The following is a 21,413-nucleotide window of genomic DNA, read 5'->3' on the forward strand; positions in this document are numbered from 1 at the left end:
TCAAATTTTTACTGTTCTTTAGAGATTTTTGCTGTTTTGACCCAGGAGTGGCGAAGCCCAGAACACTTTGTCAGTTTCAAACAGGACAGGATGACTTGAAGCTGTAGGAGAAGTTTTCTGAAATCAAAATATTTATTTCATTTGATTGTATCAATCACAGCCCAGCTGGTCAAACAGAGCAGCAGCTTTACAAAGCTGGTCCTTATTACAAAGAACAACTCACGATCCGTGACATGAATCTGAAGATTTACTCCGAAAGGATCAAACAGCTGATAACTCCAGACGGGATGGAAGCGTTCCCATTTCTACAGCTCCCACCCTCCTGGTGTCCATGGGTAAATCTGGCGAGCTGGGTTTCTCCTCTTGCCGCTTCATGATGCTTCATTTTCTTGCCTAATCTACTGCACTAACAGGAGCGTTCAGCCTCTAAGACACAAAGCTAAACACCAAGCAGGTAACAGTGACAGCAAGTTACAGAAACTTATATTCTACGTGTGTGGATTCTGGACGGAGTGGCATCTACAGAATATGGCAACCATCTTAACTGTGAAGTTTCTGATTACTACGGGTTGATGAAGGTGTTTACTGATACAGAAGATGGGTCTTAGTTAGGTCTACACCAACGCTACAGGAGATCCACCTGCTGATCACTGCAGATTGATCTCTGATCACACAGTCTCTGGAGATCAGGGGGGTCAAGCTTTGAAACAATTCATATTATCCATCAGTTTTTCCAGCATGTTACCCTGCAGTAAAGCTCTCCACGGTTTAAAATGCTAAAATCCGGCTGCAGACGCTCAGCTTCGGCAAAACAAACATGTGTCATGCAGGTTTGCAGGTCTGCAGGAGTCCCTTAGCAGGAGGTGAGGAGATGAGGAGCGGCAGGGAGGAGAGTGAAGATGCCAGGATGAGGCTGCTGATATCCGGGCTGATGCCTTGTTGACTTTGGTCTCTTGCAGCAGGTGCTCCTCTAGAAGGTCAGCACTGAAACGGGGAGGATGGTCATTCACAGTGGCAGTTTTCAGCTTCATCCGGTGTGGAGTGGCATGCAGGGCAGCACAGAGACAGAGAGGAGAAAGAAGAGGCGGAGGAGGGAGAGGAGGAACGGCAGACCTCTCACTTACAGTCCACCTCCAGGATGGCTCTGACGGAGCGCGTGAGCTCTTTCGCCTCCTGGGCGAGCGTAGCTGGCGTCCACGGGCTTTTCCTGTAGCGAGGAGGAGCGCCGTGAGATGATGAGCCAGCTTTAACGTCTCCAGAGCTGTGAACAAAGAGGAGACGCGTCAGCGGAGCAGAAACTACTGCACAAACAAATCCTTTGAGTGGACGGTTAAACAGAGCATGAGCTACTAAGCGAGTTCTGACCCAGACTCTGAACATTGTGGATATCACCAGGTAAAATTCTTCAAGAGAATAAATGAAAATGTCATAGTAGCAACAAGGAAAACACTGAGTGCCCAGAGGCCACAAATGCCTGAAAAGGGATGATGGTGACCGATAACTGTAGCATGGGTTTTCCTTAGCTGTGACCATATTAACTTCTCTTTTTCTCCTCGGGTCAATTCAAACTGTCCCTTCCAAAGGGAACTGGAAGTGAATAGCATTCATAGCATGGTCTGGCGTTCTGATAACTGTGACATCATCCAGAGAAGACGGCCCACACGCTATTACCATCTAATGTAGAACAGATTACTGGATCAATGTGTGCTTCTGTGCTTTTTTGTCTCTCTTGTTGTGTCTCTGCTCTGTCTTCTGTAACCCCAGTCGGTCGAAGCAGATGACCGATCACACATGATTTGGCGCTATATAAAGAAAATTGAATTTAATTGAATTGAATAGCAAGGCACAGAGCTTAGGCCTTGGACTAACAAACACAAGTACTTATTTGGTTGCACAGTAGGTGCTGGGTGAAATTTTCTGTCAAATGCCTTTCTGTACGAAGTAGCAATGTTCTGACAGCGTTGTGGGTTCTCTTTAGGTACTCCATAGTCCCAAAACATGCATGTTGTGTAGCTCGATCTCTCTAAATTGCCCCTGGGAGTGAATGTGTTGTTGTCCTGTGATAAACTGGTTAGAGCACAATAAAAAGCCCAACAAATGGAACAGAAGGGTGCTGGTCACAAATTTCAAAAACAAAGGAGATGTGGAGGAATTATGACGAGTCATACAATGAAATTACTGAGGTCCGAAGTGTGCAACAGCATGGGTTTCATGCCAAGCAAAAAGTACTACAGATGCAGCATTCGCTTTGAGGAATGTTGATGGAAGAGTATAGAGCAGGTCAGAGGGAGCTGCATTGTGTTTTTGTAGAGCTACATTTAGGCATATGGCAGGACGCTAAGAGTGGAGGTAAGGTACAGTATGAGGAGTCTGGAGTAGCAGAGAAGTACGTCAGAGTGGCGCAGGACATGTATGAAATGGCGAGGTGTGCTGTAGGTGAGCCAGAGGAGTTGAAGATGGCAGTGGACTGCATTAGGATCGCCTCTGAGCCACTTCTTGTTTTCTGTGGTGATGGAAAGGTTGACAGATGAGGTTAGAAAGGAATCTCGGTGGACTATGAGGTTTGCAGATTAAATTGTGATCTGCAGTGAGAGCAGAGAACAGGTGGATGAATATCTAGAAAGATGGAGGTGTGGGAATGACAGGGACTTCGGGGGAGCCACGAGGTTACATGGAGGAGAGATAAAGAAGGATGAGGAGGGCTAGGATAACGAATGAGTTCATCAGAGGGACAGCTCGTGTTAGATGTCTTGGAGATAAATCCAGAGGCATGTCTTAGATGGTTTGGACCTGTACAGAGAAGGTATATTGAGAACATCAGCAGAAAGATGCTGAGTCTAGAACTGCCAGGCAGGAGGCCTAGAGGAAGACCAAAGAAGAGCTCTATGGATGAAGTGAAAGATGACGTTAAGGTAGTTGGTTTGAGAGAATGACATGCAGATGATGGAGTTAGATGGAGAGAGACCTGTGGAGACACCTGAAAGGGAAACGGCAAAAGAAGAAGACATTGTTGCTGCAAAGAAAAAAAATATTCTGATCACTAATCAGAATATTCAGCGGCATGACGAGTATCCCTGCAAGTTTAAGCTCCTCTCTGTTTTGTCCGCACAAACCATAAGGTTGGACTCAGTTGTTTCTGGCATAACTTTAAACTGCTGTGCAGCAAACAATTTGCCTGCAGAGCTTCAACCTTGAGAGCTTTAATATCCTAGAGATCTGACGGTGAATATTTGTCACAACTATACAGATAACTTCTTTAAGGCCAACTTTCTTTTCAGTCAATTTCTTTTTGTTACTGCACTAATCACTGTGTAAAGAATGGATTCAATCAGTGTCAGAATACAAAAGTCATTATGGGAGAAACAACAGGGCAATTATTTCAGACAAAAAGCAACAACGTTTTATGTATGCTTCCTTCAATGAATTGATGAATCAGCCAACGAGTGGCCTAGAAACGAACAAACTGTGAGTAAAAATAAATAAATAGGACCAAGGGTCTGCTATTGGGGGGTGGTGTCCAGCAGTTATGAAAGCTCAGGTGTTCCACTGACCTGCAATGAAATAAAAGAAGCTGGCAGGAGGTTTCATAGATGGATGACTTAATAACCTGACCAAGTGGCCGGGTTTGCCGAGTCCACCTTACACAAGCTGCCAGGGGCAGCTGATATTCTAGGATCAAAACACCATGGAGGAACAAAAGAAGGAGGACAGATGGAAGGAGACGTGAAAGATAAGCAGTGAAAAGAAGCAGAAAAAAGGGGATCAATAAAGGAAACAGAAGGAAAACACTAAAAATAAGCCAGAGTAAAGACTAGTTTGCGAAAAGAAATATAAAATGGGAAGATGCAACAAAACCAAACCCGGAACCAGGGTTGAAACAGAAAATATAAAAGAAAGAAAGAAATAAGAAGGGTAAAGGATTTGCCTGAAGAGATCTATTATCATAATCCATGTCAGTGGGGCAAAAGAATGTGATGATGAAATAAGGAGTGGAATGAAAAGGGAAATAATAAACTTATAACCTGCAAGGGATGTCAGAAATAAGGAAATTCATCAGATAAGTTAAAAGTGTTATTCATTCATCCATTAAGAATCATCTCAAAGGCAGAAGAGAATCATCCATCCATCCATCCATCCATCCATCCGTCCGTCCGTCCATACGTCCGTCCATCCGTCCATACATCCATCCATCCGTCCGTCCGTCCATCCATCCATCCATCCTTCCAACCATCCATCCACCCATCCATCCATCCATCCATACATCCATCCATCCATCCATACATCCATCCATCCATCCATCCATACATCCATCCATCCATACATCCATCAAGCCAGCCTTGAGATGTGATCTATCCAGTAAGTCCTGCATCTGCCTCAAAGCCTCCCTAGCAGTCACATATACATGCCACTAAAAGAAGGAGCCTTTTCGACCAAGCCCCTACTATTGTGTCTTGAAGACATTAATGCTTGGATGGCTTTCAACTTTTTAACTTTAAATGGCAAGAAAACAGAGGTGATGGTGTTTTGTCCCAGCAGCTCTTGTGAACCATCTCCTGTTGATTTGGGCCCTTTGGCGCCTTGCTTAAGGCAGACCGTTTCAAAATTGGGCTTTAAAATAGACAGTGATCTCAAACTAGATCGCCAGGTTGGAGCAGTGGTCAAGTTCAGTTTTTATCACCTTAGGCAGCTGGCATTGATAAAGTAGATTATCTTAAAACAACAGTTCGAAACAATAATGCCTTTATTGCAGCTCGATCGCAGTAATGCTCTCTACAGTGGACACAGCCAGTCCTCCCTTAGACACATCCAGTTGGTCCAGAACGCTGCTGCTCGTCTTTTAACTGGAGTTGGGAGGAGGGAGCACATCACCCTTATCCTGACTTTCCTCAACTGGCTCCCTGTGCATTTTAGTGTTCATTTTAAGATAATTTTAATTGTTTTTAAAAGTTTACATGGTCTTGCCCCATCTTACCTCTCTGAGCTGCTTCACCCATACTCTCCTGCTCGTTGTCTCAGGTCAGCTGACCAGCTGCTCCTGGAGGTACCGAGGTCTAAACTTAAGCTCAGAGGAGACGGAGCTTTTAGCGTTGCCGCTTCCTAAGTTAAGGAATGTTCTGCCGTTCCATATTAGGAGTGCCCCTTTATCGTCTACTTTTAATACTCTCCTTAAGACAAATGTTTATTCCTTGGCTTTTAACACACGTTGAGACTTTTTTGCTCTCTTTCCTTTCTATATTTCTATTGTAATCTTTATTCCATTTTGAATGTGTATTAAATATTGTCTGTACAGCACTTTGTCGCAGCTGTTGTTGTTTTAAAGTGCTTTATGACTAAAGTAGTAGCAGTGTTGTAGTACTCGAGTCCGAGACTCGAACTCGAGTCCGAGTCATTAGCTAAATTTAGAGACTCGTGACTTGACTTGGACTTGAGCACTGATGACTCGAACTTGGACTCGGACTCCTACATTCAGATCATTCTGACTCGGAGATTGAGAAAAAGACTCGACTTTTTTTAATATCATTAGGCTATAATTTTAATATGTCATTAGAATATTATTTGATGTATGATTTTAATATCTAAATGTCGTACCGCGCACGTGACGTCACCATCTCATGAGCAACGCCCCTTGCCGCTAAGGTTGGGCAAACAGTGAGAGAGCGCACGTAGCAACCAGCCATTACACATGCAACAGACACAAGGATATGACCGACTTTACAGCTGTTAAACTTTCACAAAAGAATGTCCAGGCGCCCATTTTACTGGTAGAACTATGGAACAACATACCAACGTTCAGCTCAAACGATGGCTTGAGTGTCGAGAGCTTAGAAAGACTGGGAAACGGGCCGAGTTGATAGAAAGGTAAGTCGATGTTTTTCTCCTCCTCTGCGTTCATTGCGTCATCGGCCGTTTTTTTTTTTCTGTTTGTAGTCACCGTCCAGGAATCGGTATAAATTTTCCGGCCCGCCGAACAATTTAGTCCGGCCCGGTGGCCAAATGCATTATCATTATCCAACGGCTGTATCTCCTCGCTGCATCGACCGATCTGCTCCAGATTTGTTGTGAGTAATGGTGGAGCGCTGCCGAACGCGTTTGTGGGAATCGCCCGGTGGACGGTCGAGGAAAATGCGTGACAGCATCTGCGGTGCCGGCCGGCCGGCGGTGCGCGAACCCCGCCCGCCGGCCGGCACCGCGGCGGTGGCCAATAGGCCGGAGTGCGCTTGGCTGCGAGGGCCGATCGACGTCGCTTGCGGCTTTAACATCCTTCATATGCGGCCTATCGGCGTACCTCGAGTCGCTGTTGCGCGTTCCATAACAACAATGTTTAAAAACCATGGTTAGGAGACGTCTTAGACTTGGAAAAAGCAGTAGTTTTACCGAGTAAAACCAAGGGTAACTACAGCGAAAGAGTTATTAGTGCAATGGAATGTTACTGCTTCATGTCATACATCACACGTCACGGCATGTTCCTACAACGAACTTGGATCAATAAGTGACTCGACTCGGACTTGACTCGGATGAGTAGTGGACTCGACTCGGACTCGACTCGGATTTTTTTTTTAATGACTTGGACTTGACTCGGACTTGAACACTGGTGACTCGAACCTGGACTCGGACTCGAGGCATAGTGACTTGACTACAACACTGAGTAGTAGTAGAAGTAGTAGTAGTAACAAGGCATCCATCTGGCTTCTTCCATGTGAAGAAACAACAACTCAACCCTAAGCTCTGGAACACATTTTTGAGGATGAGTCCAGAGGCTCATTTCAGCCTCACCTCATGACACAGACCTCATTTTACCACTGCAGTGCCTGGACCCAATATCCTAAGATGCTAGAACTCCTTCTTTTGACAGTTTCCAACTCCCCACAAACAGGTTGCAATCTACCCATATGTGTTTAAATACCATGGCCTCAGAATTTAAGGTGCTCATCTTAATCCCATCTAGTTCAAATTCCATGGAACGAGCAAGACCTGGAACTTGTCCAGTTTGAACTTCTCTCCACTGGCTGCCTGTGTACAGTACAAAAGGTGCATAGCCACGTTATTTAACTATGAGTCAGTAGCTCACTCAGGTTGCATACAAAGGTTTTATGAAAGATTATCACGTCCTGCTGGCATATTAGTTGTGATTTTGGTGTTTTATGCTTTGTTTTTGATCAATTTGTTAGTATTGACTGAAAAGAGTAAATGTTCTGCTATGAGGCTCTTAAAGTTGCTGTAGATCGGTGTATTAATTTAACAGTTGCGAGGCATTGCAGAGGGTCAGGCTTGATCCGGCATTATTTACAATTGATTTTTAAATTAAACAAACCAGCATTTTGATAGTACTGTGATACTGTCTCTCAATGTTGCCACGTCTGTTTATATGTTTCGGCTCAAAAAGGACAATCACAACACTATCAAGATGGAGGCTTGGTCTATATAACCTTATTTTATCATGATCAAAGTGTTTTTGGTCTTTTTTTTATAAGCAAATTACGTGGCTATATACCTTTAAGGTTGTTCTTATACATAAGATGCTCTGACTTTGCCGTCAGAGTGCAGGTTTGGATTATGGCTCAAGTTAAAGTCAATCTTTTAGCATTTTTTTTGTAAAACTCCTTTACGCGATCGGTGGTGTGTATTGGTGGGATATAAATAAAGAGCAATAACTGGATGAGGAAGAGTAAGTGGTGACCTCTTACTCTCGTTTCAGGTCGAGATGTTTCATAATGCCGCTCACTGCGGGCGCCCATTATCAGGAGCCAACCGGTGTCCTACCTGAGCTGAAGTGGGCCAAGCTGGACCTCTGAGTGTGTGCGAAGCCCGGACTAATGGGCTCTCTGCTGGAGACATCATTACATGACTGAATAACACACTTCTCAGTTTTCTTCACTTCCACCTATTTCCTGTGGACTAAACGTGAAAAGACAACTTTTCTGAACCTGATTTTGACCTGTGAAAAATCTAAAAGATGTTGAGTAAAGAAATACGGAAATACTGTTAACACACCTCGCATTTGTTAATTGCGTGATCATTTCCTCGGTTTATCTCTATGAATTGAAATAAAATTCTAATTTAAAAAGTTAAATAATATTAAAACTAAAGATAAAATAACTAAATACTGGGTCGATTAAATGCCTTCAAATACATTTTAATTTCATGAAAGCTTAATAAGGGTGAAAGCATTTAGTTGCGTTTTTAATTAACTTGTCTATGTATAGATATTTAGAAAGTAAATATTTAAATACAGCTTTATTCGTTAGAATGTGCTTACTCTATTTTTTACATTACAGAAAAAAATTGTGAGTGACTTATTTGTCACTGAATCAAACTAGCATTAATATTTCTAATAGCACCGCCAGTCAGCAAGGAAACACGCTATATGTGTATATCACCAGTAACACAGCAAAACAATGTGGTAAAAACACACACAAAAGGCACACAGAAGATTTTCCATCATCATGGTGTTATCACCCCCCCCCCCCACCACACACACACACACACACACACACAAACACACACAGTAAACTAACAAGCAAAACAAGCATGTTGAGACGAAGGGTGATGGTTGCTATAGCAACCGCAGTGCCTGAGGAATTGGACTCGTTAGTGCAGACTAACAAATAGCGGGCAGCCAATCAACCTTTTTTCCCCCTGACATCGACACGCACGTACGTGCACACACACACACACACACACACACACACACACACACACACACACACACACACACACACACACACACACACAGCTTTAGTTCTCAGAGACAGGTTGATTGGAGGTCGGCCTACCTGTAGCTTTTTGTGGGACCGTGACTATCCAGCAAAAACTCCTGAACGTTCTGCAGAAAAAAGCAAAAACACAAACCAAACACGGTTATAACTCAGTCTGCACCTATCTGCCTGCGCCCCACTTAGCTCTGAGGGAGTTCAGCTCATCAGACTTTGAAGCAGATTGCTCTCAGCAGATCTGTTCAGGGTTGGTTAGGAAGCTGAACCTAATGGAGGTGATGAAAGTTTATACTCAGGTTCTGGTTTATTCTCTCACCTCAACAAAACTTAGTAGCTTTCCCGTAGACATCTCTAAGCCCTTCTTGGCTGCTTCACTCTTTCGCAGCTGGCACTCTACCACAGCCAACTTCTTCTTCAGCTCCTCTGTTTCCTCCTGGGTTAAAATTCAAAAAAAAACAGATCAGCTGAAATTTCCACATCACCTCAATGGATTTTGCAGTCTTCAGATAGATCTATGATTCTATTCAGTGCTGTGCAACAAAATGTCGACTCGCTGATGGGTTACCTTCTTGGTCATCGCCGGATGCTCCACCCTTTGAGTTTTCAGCTCTGCGATTTCGGCCTCCAGCAGGTGGATGACCTCCTCGTAGTCCATCTCCATTCCCCTGGCCTGCTTCTGGGCCTCCTCAGCCAGCTGGATCCGGGTCCTCAGAGCCCGACTCTCCTCTGCTCCGACTTTTGCCTCCTGCAGAAAGTTCATGGTGAGGCAGGCACAGCAGGTCTTCAGGCAAGCAGCTAATGCAGCAAAAATGTTAACAGGGTCACGGTGTTATGTGCAGGAACAGCTCAGTTCATAATCTGGCATTATCCGTTTCATAAGGTTAACAAAATTTGAAAAGCAGCATCTGTGCAGGTTAATCTATAGTTCTCTTTATCGACACGCTGAAATAAGCTCATGAGAACCTAGTCTTTGAGAGGTGTTCACCCATGCCTAAAGGGAATGAAATCAGCTGCTCCTTAACAGAAGCGACTGGCTGCCCATCAGTGTGGGAAGGATTGTATCGCCATCTGCAAACTACTTAAAGTGAATCACTCTATTGAGGAAAAGGTTATTCACAAGTGGAACGCTTTCAAGAGAGCTGACATTTTTTTCCAGGAGTGGACAACCCAGGGTCAGAACGTGCAATGGGTCAGAGTCGTTAGAAAACCCCAAAATGGTCCATTTTAGAGTCTACGGGAGTGTTAGCATATTCAATGTTAATGCCCGTGCCTGAAATATCAAGAATTAATTATATGAATTATAAAAAACAAAAGACAAAAACCTTTTCTATCTAAAAGAAAACTATATGCAAGCATGACTTAGGATTCCGTATAGATAAAACCAGAGTAGTAATGTCTGCCTAAAACACCAGATAAGGTTTGGAGAAAGCCAGACACAACCCCAAGCACAGCAGTGGAGGGCTGATGGCTTGGGTTGATTTAGCTACCACAGGATCTGGTTACCTCGTCATAAGCTCCTTTCACCAACACTTTAAGGTGAGGATTCAGACAATTTCCCCCCTCTGTCTGTTTTTTTTTTTTTTTTTTGTGAAAGGAACTAGACATGGCGGTTAACGTCAACCTGGTGCTGCTACGCCTCTGAGATGCCAAGCAAGGAAATCACAGCCCTGCATTGGCTGGTTTATGTAGAGCTGAGCTGGCTTCCCAGCTGGGGGGTATGATGTAACGATTGCCGAATATTTTATTTTAGCAAAAACACATAAGGAAGAGGATGTGTCTGTGCAGCCTCCACAACATTTCTTTCTACTTGTACACACTTCACTGAAGTGAATTGGGAGCCACATTGAAGTTTCCAAGTTTGTGACACTGAATTTCTGGAAGCTCAAGGATGCAAGAACATTGTTGGCTTGATTTGTGATTTAAGAACAAGCAGAGGAAGCCTAGGGGTTTATATTTGCGTGTTTATGATGGAAATGTTTTGTGAAAAGGGGTCCTAAAGCCGTCCATGAAAATGTCTCTATATCAAAGTATTCTAGAGTCAAATGTTAGACCGTCTGTCTGACAGCTGAATCTTGGCTCAAACTCGGACGGCCATCACTGACCCCAACAGAAGTAAATCCACAACAAAAAGTCAGAAAAAGAAAAGAATGAAGGTGTTGCAATGGCTCAGTCAAATTCCAGACCTTAGTCTTATTGAAATGCTGTGGTGGGACAGTCAAAGAGGACAGGGAAATGTATGTGAGCCTAAATGAACCGAAATAGGGATAGGAAGACGAGTTCCTTTACAACAATGCGAGAGACTGATGAAGTCAGACAGAAAACCACTGCTGAGGGCTACTGCTGCAGACTTATTAGCACACTGCTTGTGGATTTTGGCTTAGATTTGTTATCTAAGGTGTAACTTGCCTGATTTTAAAACCCAACCAAGCTTATATTAAATGTGTATTGAAGCATCACACGTTTCAAAAGGGCTCCTAGATGGCTTGACATCCTTTTTTCAAGTTATTTCCTAAAGTGCAACAGAACCCAACAGCAATTAGAGCCTGTTAAATAGGAATCAGTCACTCCCATTGCTGTTAAAACTGGTGGCAGTGAACGGAGGGTGTCTATCCCATGAAACTATAAAAATAAAATTTTTAAAGAGTCACCAGAAACACAAACACTCTGCAGAGATCCAGTCAGGCAGCACCACTGATGAACCCGGATCGCCATGGAGACCAGACCCTGACCACTCAGTCCGACATAATTTCTGACAAGGTCATCAGTAAAGCCAGAACTATGTGCCAGGGGTTAACACTGATGATAAAGACCGTTCAGAGCGAAGGAGTCAGAAGCATCGCACAAGTAAAGCCACGATGGCTAATCTGAAACTCTACCTCAAAAAACTGACAGTCCCCTTAAATTCAATGCATTTATTTTGTCCTATAAACTGAACTTATAACAAGTTTTTGATATAGAACTTAAGTTTGTGTGTTTAAGTTCTGGTTGTCAACTGTCCTGGCTTTTCTTAAATTGGGAATATGCTAATCAGAAAGTTGACTTTACTTGCAGTTTTAGGGCAGCCTTTGAACTTTCGTTTCTACGTTGAAGATAATTAAAACTTATTACAGTTTGACGCTTAGGTTCGACCTGCAAAAACCTTGAGAGAAATCTAAACAGATGACCCCCGTTATCAAACATAGACATAGAGACATATTTTCTATTAATGAGGGTTATCCTTATAAAATAAGTGAAAGGCTAAGTGTTCCCAATCTCAGATAAAAATAAATATAGATGGTCATTAAAAAAAACTTTCTTGTTTTAGTAAGACCGATTCAATGATCCAATCGGTGTGCAGCTCAGTTGGAAGAGGGGTAAATTCATTAGTTTTATTATTTCTCTGTGGGCAGCACACCTCTATGACTGAAAAGAAGACGCACACAGCAGTGCATTTGGCAAATTAACTCCTCCTGCAGAGATGTCATATGCACATGAAACTACATGAAATGAAAAAAAAAAGCGTGGTTTTCTTAATAAGACACAGAAACGCACGGGAACAGGAAGACCATCTGTCACCTCCATCACTCTCAGCAGGGCTGCTTGGGTTTCTAAGCCTCTACAAATTGCTGTGTCAAAAAAAGATGCCGTGTACCACCCATCTGTCTCTGTGAGGGCATCTAGGGTCACGAGAGCTTTCTTCTACCTCAGGACAGAGCCCACAACGCTTTTCAAAGGCTCTCTACCTGGATCATGATTCAGGACCGCATCAGGTGCGTAGTCCCGAAAATGACCCTTGGGGATTGTAAAATAAGAATAAACAATGTGACGACTGGTTGATGTTTCCAAACACGTCTTTTGTCTTTGGAGCCAATTAGGACCTGCTTCCACCAGATGTCCCTGTGGAGCACTGTGTGCATTATTTTAAATGAAGAGTGCAATAATTTTTGCTCCCCCATTGTTTAAAATTGTGGTGAAATTTTGAGGCAGCAATTTCACAAATTTACCAAACGCTTGGTTAGATCTTGCAGACAAGATGAAAACTTTTTCAGACTGTGACCGGCTTGTCAGCGTTTATTGAAACCACTGCTGTGGAAGTTGCTGTGGGGCACAATCAGCTTAAGAAATCTGCTATGGGTTTCAAGTAGTTCAGAAAAAAAGAGCTTTAAACCACCAGGGTATAATATTTGCAATCGTGTTGGTTCAGAATGTGTCATCTTGCTGTTTCCAGATTTCCTGGACAACAATATCAAACTTGCATGAGGTCAAAACTATTAGGGGAAAAAAAGATGAATGCATGAAACATAATTAAAGTACAGTTTGGGGGGAAAATTGCGCTTAGACATTAGTTAACACTGTTTTCTAACACAGTCTTTGTGTTGGGTGTTGCTGCTGGCTGTCTTTTTTATGTCTTTCTTTATTTTTGTGCTCATCGTTGTCTCTTCCTGGTTTCCTCATGGTGGCCATAGGAGGATTTTATTTTTTTTTGTAGCAGCTGGTTGTCAGGTTTGATCATTTCGTTTTCACCAAAGCAGGTACCTTATTTTTCGTACTATAGGTCACACCTTTTTTCATAGTTTGGCTGATCCTCTTATAGTCAGGTGCGACTTGTCTATAAATTTTAAATGGTAAATCACACTGACCAGCATTAACCAAGGAGTAAATGGGCGACGGTGGCACACAGGTTAGGGGGTTCGTCTTGCAATTGGCCGGTTGCCGGTTCAATCCCCTGCTCTGACTGTCTCTGTCGTTGTGCCCTTGGGCAAGACACTTCACCCGCATTGCCTGCTGGCGGTGGTCAGAGGGCCCGGTGGCGCCGGTGCATGGCAGCCTCGCCTCTGTCAGCCTGCCCCAGGGCAGCTGTAGCTACTAACATAGCTCACCACCGTCAGGGTGTGAATGGGTGAATGACTAAGACTGTAGTGTAAAGCACTTTGGAGGTCATCAAGACTAGTTAAAAGCGCTATACAAGTACAAGCCATTTACCATTTAAACATTACCGTTTATAGCCACAAAAGGGCTCGCTAGGCTTGTGAAAACTATCCTGCTCCTGTACCACTTAAACATTAACTTATTTGCAACAAAGACTGAACACATGTTTGTATGCTGTTTCAGTATGCATTCACGCAGCGGAGCATTACGTCGTGCAGGTCGAAGGACCCAGCCCGAGACAGAACCCTGTTATTGGGCTGTCTGTGAAGCTAATAACAGCTAGCGCTAGCTTATAGCTCTGCTGTCCCGGCGGTTTATAACTTTGCGTGATGCACATGAGCTTTGTGTTGCTCTGAAACATCTGTGTCGTACTGTTAGCTTAGCACGTAGCACCGTTACGCTCACGGTCCAATTTCAGCGTAAGTTGGATAACTTTCAGCGTAACGGGTCGTTACACTTAAATGTGCTGAATAACTTGCTAATTTACCCCATTCATTCTTCCAGGTATGTTCCATGTCATTCAGCCGGTTGTGGATGCAGCTGTGTAATTAAATGAGTTGGCTTACCAGATTAAACGCCAACTTTTAGTTTTGGATTTTATGAAATAAATGTCTAAATAAATGCATGTAGTACAGTGCGACACAAACACACAAAAATCATAAACACTCTTTGTGCTGTAACTTAAAACGGATAGTTTTCAGAGGTGAAAGAAGAACAGGGCATGATCATCACTGCCATTTCATTGATTTTTCATATTTATAGTTCGGCTTTTGCCTTAATGGCAAATATTAGATTTACTATCACCTCTGTAGCTGCAATGATTGACACCGTCCTGTTTGTACAGACATTTGGAGGGAAACAGTTGTTCAGCTGCTGGTATGAAACATATTCTCAAAACTGTCACATCACTGTCTGCATTACCCTTCAAAATGTGTCAAAAGTGGGTGAGTTCAAGTGACTGCAGCACTCCAGACAAGTGAAACGCAAGAAGAAATACAGTCCGGTCAAAAAATTAGGACACCCTACAAGCTCGTGTGTTTATGGAATATATTAGAACATTTGAGAGAGAGAGAAATAAAAAAAAATCTATAAATCCTGTAGCAAGTCAAAGCCTATATCATGATCTCTCTGAGATGTTATGCAGGGATTTGAAATCAGCTCTACACGCAAAAGCTCATCAAATATATCCCAGCTGAAAGTGAAGAGACAGACTTTCCTCTGAGCTCACTGAAGTCATTTCACCCGAGTTTAATAACACTAGAAGTTCCAATGTGGGGTATCATAACATTGCCCTTTTGTTGGCAGTGCATGTTTTGTTGACATCTCGTATTGATTAATTTTAAGTGAATTATTTTGAATATCAAGTGGGTATTGCAATTTCTTTTTACCAACAAAAGTTATTCTGAGAATAAAACATCCGGCTGACACAGGTTTTGTAGCAGATCCTGTAAACAGTTTCTTCAATGCAACATCAGTTCTTATTGCAGTGAAAAGTGATATTTTCTGGAATTTAACCCCGCTGTTTATAAAAAGTGCCTGAACCGGAAAGACATGAGAGGGAAGCCCTAAAAAACATGAATGTTGAGCAACTGAACAGGGTTTATCAACTACGGTGGCAATTAGCCGTCTACATGGCTCTACACCTCAACTATTTGGATCAAATTTGAGAAAACGTAAGAATGACAACATATCATTTTATTTTTGTTTCCTTTGGCATAAAAAAATAAATGTCAGTCGACATAAAACTGAACATTCTGTTTAATTCTACCCATTCTACTAGGAGCCTAATGTTATTTTTACACTCGTCCAGCTGGCTTTTGGTGCAGAGCGTCAAATCAGCACGCACTTATGAGGGAGGAGCTTGTTGTGGAGCATAAATCAGTCCTCAGATACATAGTTTAACACACAACTGAGATGAACACATCAACAGTTAAAAGCAGTAATGTTTTCCAAAACATCTTTAGATTTCATTGTATTTTCAACTCTAGATTTAATAACTATAATAATTTACAAAGGCAAGCACACATGGAACGACCAAGTGGTCTTTTAATGGCAAAGTTTGTCCAAAAACATGACATTTAGGTTAGTTGGTTACTATAGGGATCATGTGCACGCTTTGTCCTGTGTGTTTCTGTGTTGCGCTAACCTGACAACAGCCAGCTGCATGTATCGCTCCGCCTAGCTCCACTCACATACATCTGGGACACGGCTCATTGAAAATGATTTCCCCAACCAAATTTTTGGTCTGGCCAATCAGGACGCAGGGCGGGTGTTTCATGGATGTCACGTAGTGGAGAAGCCACCGTGAGATTCCAACAACAATGGCGGCTCGCATCGAGGAAGCAAGCGTTAGCATTGATGCTGCTATTTCTTCCGTGTTGTCCAATCTATCTGATATTGTTTCATTAAAAGAACATCAGAGAACGCCTCTGAAGGCTTTTGTTGGTGGAAACCATGTTTTCGCCCTTCTCCCGACCGGATTTGGCAAGTTTTGTTTTCCGGGGCGCGTACGCGGACGCGCCCCGGAGCGGTTAGCGGTTAGCGCTAACCATATTGGGAGGCTTTTAGTCCTCGACGCGGTCGGCCCGGGATCGACTCCGACCCGCGGCGCTTTGCCGCCTGTCTTCCCCCTCTTCCTGTCAGCTCACTGTCAATAAAAGGTGTGCCACTACAGTGTTTCCCGCAGGAATTTGCTTATGCGAGGCGGACCGACTCGCGGGGGGGGGGATGACTTTTTCTCCGCGGACCGGCTCGCGGAGCGGGAGCGGGAGCGGGAGCGGGGGGTTGGACGACACGTTTTCCGCGGCCGCCTCGCCAAGATAGCGCTGCGGGAAACCCTGCACTAGAGCCGCAAACACATAAAAAAAAAAAAAAAAAAAGTTTTTTTTTTCCGGCGTCGGTCTCATCAGCGTCACGGGTTAGCTTCGGTGTGAGTGGTTGAAATAGCACGTCGATAAAGATGACAGACAAGTGGCTTATCCAATCATATGCAAGGAGTTTTGTTAAGGCCCAGCCTTCAGTAAAGGCAATCCCTATGGCGATGTCCCAGATGTATGTGAGTGGAGCTAGGCGGAGCGAGACATACAGCTGGCTGTTGTCAGGTTAGTGTTGCGCTGGGATGGACTGACAACCTGTCAGCGTTATACCCCAACTCTTGTCCTCCTGTGTCTCTTCGTGGATAAACGGTCATAGACAATGGATTGATTAATGGATTGACTTACAATACAGGATAACTGCTGACCAATATTATGACTTTAAAGTGTTTCTCTGTAAACATCTGAGTTAAACTTGGCTGCAGGTTTGCTGATATGTGAGCCAGAGAGACAGCACATCAGGTTTTTATGCAGATCTGCTAACATTTTCGCGGTTTGGGATTTGATTGCCCAAACAGATTTATTATAGAAGAGGACTTTTAAAATTAGTTTCTTATTAACAACTGATCGCTAAACTCCTGAATATATGGATTGATCAATTGGTAGATCAATAGATCGATCGATGGAGAAAAATACAGTAAAAATACAAAAACAAAGTGATATTAATTCAATTTGACACTGAAGCTGAGTTTTTCTTCAGTGCTACCAAGAATCTCCTCGTCTCTGCTCCGACTCTCCAACCGACAGATCGCAAAACATCCTGCCAGAGCCTTTGCTGTTCCCCTACATCTGTTAGCTGCGTCTAAATCTAGATATCGATCTGTTTATGCAACGATACAGGAGCTGAGAGGCAGCGAAGTGGGAGCGAACGAGGCCAAGACCCTTCAGCTGTGAATCAGAACAAACAAACGGGAGGAGGAACTATTTTAGAGCCCAAAAGATGAGCGAATGGAGGCCTCGCACTCCTCCTGCTGCTGAGTGGGTTCAACTCAAGCTCCCACACTTACACACGCACACACACACACTCATGTTCAGGAGGCTCTATTCCCATTCTGTGAAGTTTGTGTGTGTGTGTGTGTGTGTGTGTAGGGCTCCACCTGCTGATCTATTTTTACAGAAGCTCTCAGAGTCAGGAAATGTCTAAATTTATCAGACATCTTTTCTGCACGACCTTCAAAACACAAAATCTAAATTTTGCATCCTCAAATCTAAAACTGGTGGATTGGCATTGTCAGCGAGTACAGAACGTCACAGCATTGCTCCTCCGAAGTAGGACGTGGACAATAGTTTAATTGATTCGTTTTCAATTTTGTGCTCCATCGTCATGGGAACTAATTGTGCTGTGTGCCAGGTTTGTCAGCAAGATGTGCCTTTCGGGAACATGGTACGTACCTCCCAGTCTGTGGCCATAACTAACTGCAGTGGAGGATTACATGTAGCATGATTGGAGTGTGTAATGTGTTGGCAGGCCATCAGTGAAAGACATCTGAATTATCTCGTGGGCTGAATACAATATTGTGGGCCGGATGCAAGCTGGACAAGGCCTGTGGGCGTCAAACTTGACATCTGCTTTAAATGAATGAAGTTTTGTTATGAAAATATTAGAATATTAAAAAATTACATTTCCTCTCTAATGGTACGTGTTTTTGAGGGGTTCCTGTAGCCACTTCCATCTTGGATCTGGTCTATCTATTCTTGGTAAATGGTTATGTATGCATTCGATCAAATGCAGCATCTTACAGGGAACACAGTAGTTCTACAGTATTCTCTTACAGTGGCTCAAACGTCCTGTGGGGATCAAAGGAACAACACTAGATTGGTTTAGATCGTGTTTTAGAACATATAATTAAAATTATTAATCATGCCTGTAAGTCTCTTATGGTGTACCACAGGGTTCATTGCTCGGACCAATGCTTTTTACCTTAAATGTGCTTGTTCTTAAGGAAATTATCAAACATAATGTAATAAAGTATATGCAATGTCATCATTTGCTTGGATTTAGGGACAAAACATGTGTGGTCTGGTCTGGAAATGAGCTTTGACTGGATCTATACAGCAGGTGAGACTCACCTGTTTGACTTTGGTGAGCTCATCCTCCAGCTCATGGTGAACTCTCTGAGATTCAACCAGCTGCTCCTGCAGGGAAGAGCAGAACATTAGCAAGAAAGTGGATCAAACCTGGAAGCTTAGCAAACTTCTGACATTTTAACAGGCTTTTGTGAGGTTACCTGCAGAGTCTTGATCTCCCGCAGAGCCTCAATGTGCTCTTTCCTCAACTTCTCCATCTCCTCAAGATCATCTGAGTCTGACAGCGACGGCTGCACAAAAACAGAGTAAATCAGTGACGTCAGGTGCAAAAATATCTCTGTGTTTGTTATCTCTGTCGTTGTCAGAAATTCTCACCAGATAACACAGTGTCGGATGGGATACAATTTTAACACATCTGATACAGGTTCGTGATTTCTAGCATTTCAAATTTAAAATATCAGTTACAAGGCCTACTATTTCTATCCTAGAGCCTAAATGATCTTCTGATCAGCGGCTTTTGGTTTCCCCTGTGTTCTACAGGTTCTATTGAGGGTTCTTTGAGGTGGAGCTGTTACCGGTGGGTTGGTGGGAGACTCCAGCAGGCTGGAGAAGTCGTCTGACGTGAGCCTGGTGCTTGACTGGTTGCCGAAGAGTTCCTCCAGCTGGGGCTTGAACAGTTCTCGGATCAGGCTCTCAAAGTCTGGAAACACAAATGGAGGGTAAGCGTTCAACGGGATGCTGGATGAGCTCAAACACCATTAGACGATGAGATGTACTCTCTGGTGCCGTTCTTCATGTGGTCCACGGTCTGTGTCGCTCTGTGCTTCCTCGTTTAAGGTTTTAAAGTACTTCTCCTGCAGAAAGTAACTCAGTAGTATTTGGGATCTCCCTATAGCGGATCTCTGCTGGAGGTGTGTCTGAGCTGCAGCAGGTGACACACCTGTGTCAATGTTTCTCATGACAGGTTTGCTGGGTACTTATGGAGGAGCTGGGCAACGACTCTCTGCCTGATTGTCAACCTATGTGCTAGAGTCAAGCTGTCTCCATCTCCTGAGGTTTGCGTTCTGACATTTCGCTCTCATTGAGAACTATCAAGATCTTCTTTGTGTGCGTTCAGGTTTTTTTCAGTTGAACATCCCTTTTCGCCAGACTCAGCGCTGTCAATCCCCATTCTGGATCCTTCTTCTTCCCATGATTGTTCCGCCTGCCCCAGTGCTCATCAGCCCATACCTGCCTGCCTCTTCTCCACCACAAGATCACTCCCAGACCCTCAACCCTCTCATTATCTGGATCACACTACCTCCTTCCATGGCACATGCCGTCAAACCACAAGTAAGCTGCTGTCCCATCCTTCCGTCGCTCATCTGCTGTGGTGCTTCTGCCTTCAATTAACATCTGTCCAGACATTTTTGAACCAGAACATCCTGAATCACTGCCACACCATATTCTTTGCAATAAACCTTTTTAACTACTACCAGTGCCTTGTGTATGTGATCTCTGCATGTGGGTCAGGAAGCTAAACCATGACAGATATGGCTTACTTAGCCCTAAATTCATTCCACTATGCTGGTTATCACTAATCAACCCCAGGTTACTTAGTCTAGATTTGTACATGTTTATATTAGATAGAGGTGGAATAACAAGGCAACCCACAAGAAGAGGTGGAGTGATGCAAACTGGTTACAAAAACAATATTGCACATGTGCAAATTAATCTGCTCATCAATATTAACACTTCAGGAGTAACCTCATGTAAATAAGAGAATGTTTCAATCTGGACCTCTGAGCAATAATCCGTATGCACAGAATGAGCAGCACAGATTGAAGCCATTCAGTCCAGCAGGGGGAGCTATTGCAAATAAACAAGTTAATTTTGTGCCAACCTGGCTCTATAATATCACATTTCGAAGGTGATATTATAGATTTTCCCTAAAGCAACTTAACTTATTTCCGTATTTGTGTTTTCTGAAATGAACGACTTACGGTCATTATTTTTTAGGAAGGAGACAATATTACTTAAAACACGTTCTGGTTGGTTTGCCACTAAAACAATCTAAGTGTTATAAGAAATAGGATTTGCAAAAAGCATGAAGCAGTTTGGATAATGTGATTCTATATGTGCTCATACAATGAAAATTATTGGGCTATTATGTCAGATGTCTGTGTTTGAGGTCCATCAGGATCAGTTCTGCTGAGACAACATTCAGAGGCATTTTCTGCCCACCGTCAGCAGTAACAGAAGTCTGTTCAGGTTTTCAAACCTTTGGTTTAAATTTCCCTGCCTTTCAGTTTGTAACCTGTTTTTAACGCTTGTTGGAAAAATACAAAGGTGTATTTTGGTTAAACTATTACTTATTATCAGATCAAAAATCCATGCACACATACACAATGAAATTCAGAGAGGTCAGTTCCCGTCCATCTTCTTTCTAAAGTCCAGATTGGTCCCGGTCGGTTATCCCCTAATTGCAACAGTAAAAGAGTTTTACTGACTCATGCTCATATAATTGGAGTTTAGTTATCATTGGTTTCCTTAGCTTGCTGTGAGTTTGTAGACAACTATCTTGGTTTAATGATTTTTTTTCTTATTATATCTTTAAAAAGAACATTTATTGGCATTCTTTACCAGTGTTTTTGACCTTAGTTGTGCTTCAAATCCTGCTGCAGTTCCAAGACCTCAGAGGTCAGAAGTAAAAAAGTTAACTCAGTTTAAATCTTACTTCACTCTGTCCTCCAATTTTTGAAGGAAAACCAACATTTTGCTGGAGTTTAATTTGATTTTAATTGGAGTAAGTCACTTATTAAAGAACTCCCAGTGTCACTAAACACAGCTTCAAAAAGTTAGGCACAAATGATAGAGAAACATGCAGACAGTAAAATACACACAGACACAC

At 43.1% G+C, this 21,413-nt stretch overlaps 1 protein-coding gene across 1 annotated transcript in view; it reads right to left on the reverse strand.

Moving 5' to 3' along the window:
* stxbp4 (syntaxin binding protein 4) overlaps positions 1-21,413 on the reverse strand; it is a 67,409-nt gene that overhangs the window by 9,726 nt on the left and 36,270 nt on the right. The window contains exons 14-20 of the mRNA XM_036142360.1: positions 19,099-19,223; positions 18,724-18,813; positions 18,566-18,631; positions 9,280-9,459; positions 9,031-9,147; positions 8,775-8,824; positions 1,125-1,261 (exon numbers count right to left, since the gene is read on the reverse strand). Of these exons, the coding sequence (XP_035998253.1) occupies positions 1,125-1,261; positions 8,775-8,824; positions 9,031-9,147; positions 9,280-9,459; positions 18,566-18,631; positions 18,724-18,813; positions 19,099-19,223 (765 nt within the window). The remainder of the gene's footprint in view (positions 1-1,124; positions 1,262-8,774; positions 8,825-9,030; positions 9,148-9,279; positions 9,460-18,565; positions 18,632-18,723; positions 18,814-19,098; positions 19,224-21,413) is intronic.

Source organism: Fundulus heteroclitus, chromosome 10 (assembly GCF_011125445.2).
Source record: "Fundulus heteroclitus isolate FHET01 chromosome 10, MU-UCD_Fhet_4.1, whole genome shotgun sequence".
NCBI classification, from domain to species: Eukaryota; Metazoa; Chordata; class Actinopteri; order Cyprinodontiformes; family Fundulidae; genus Fundulus; species Fundulus heteroclitus.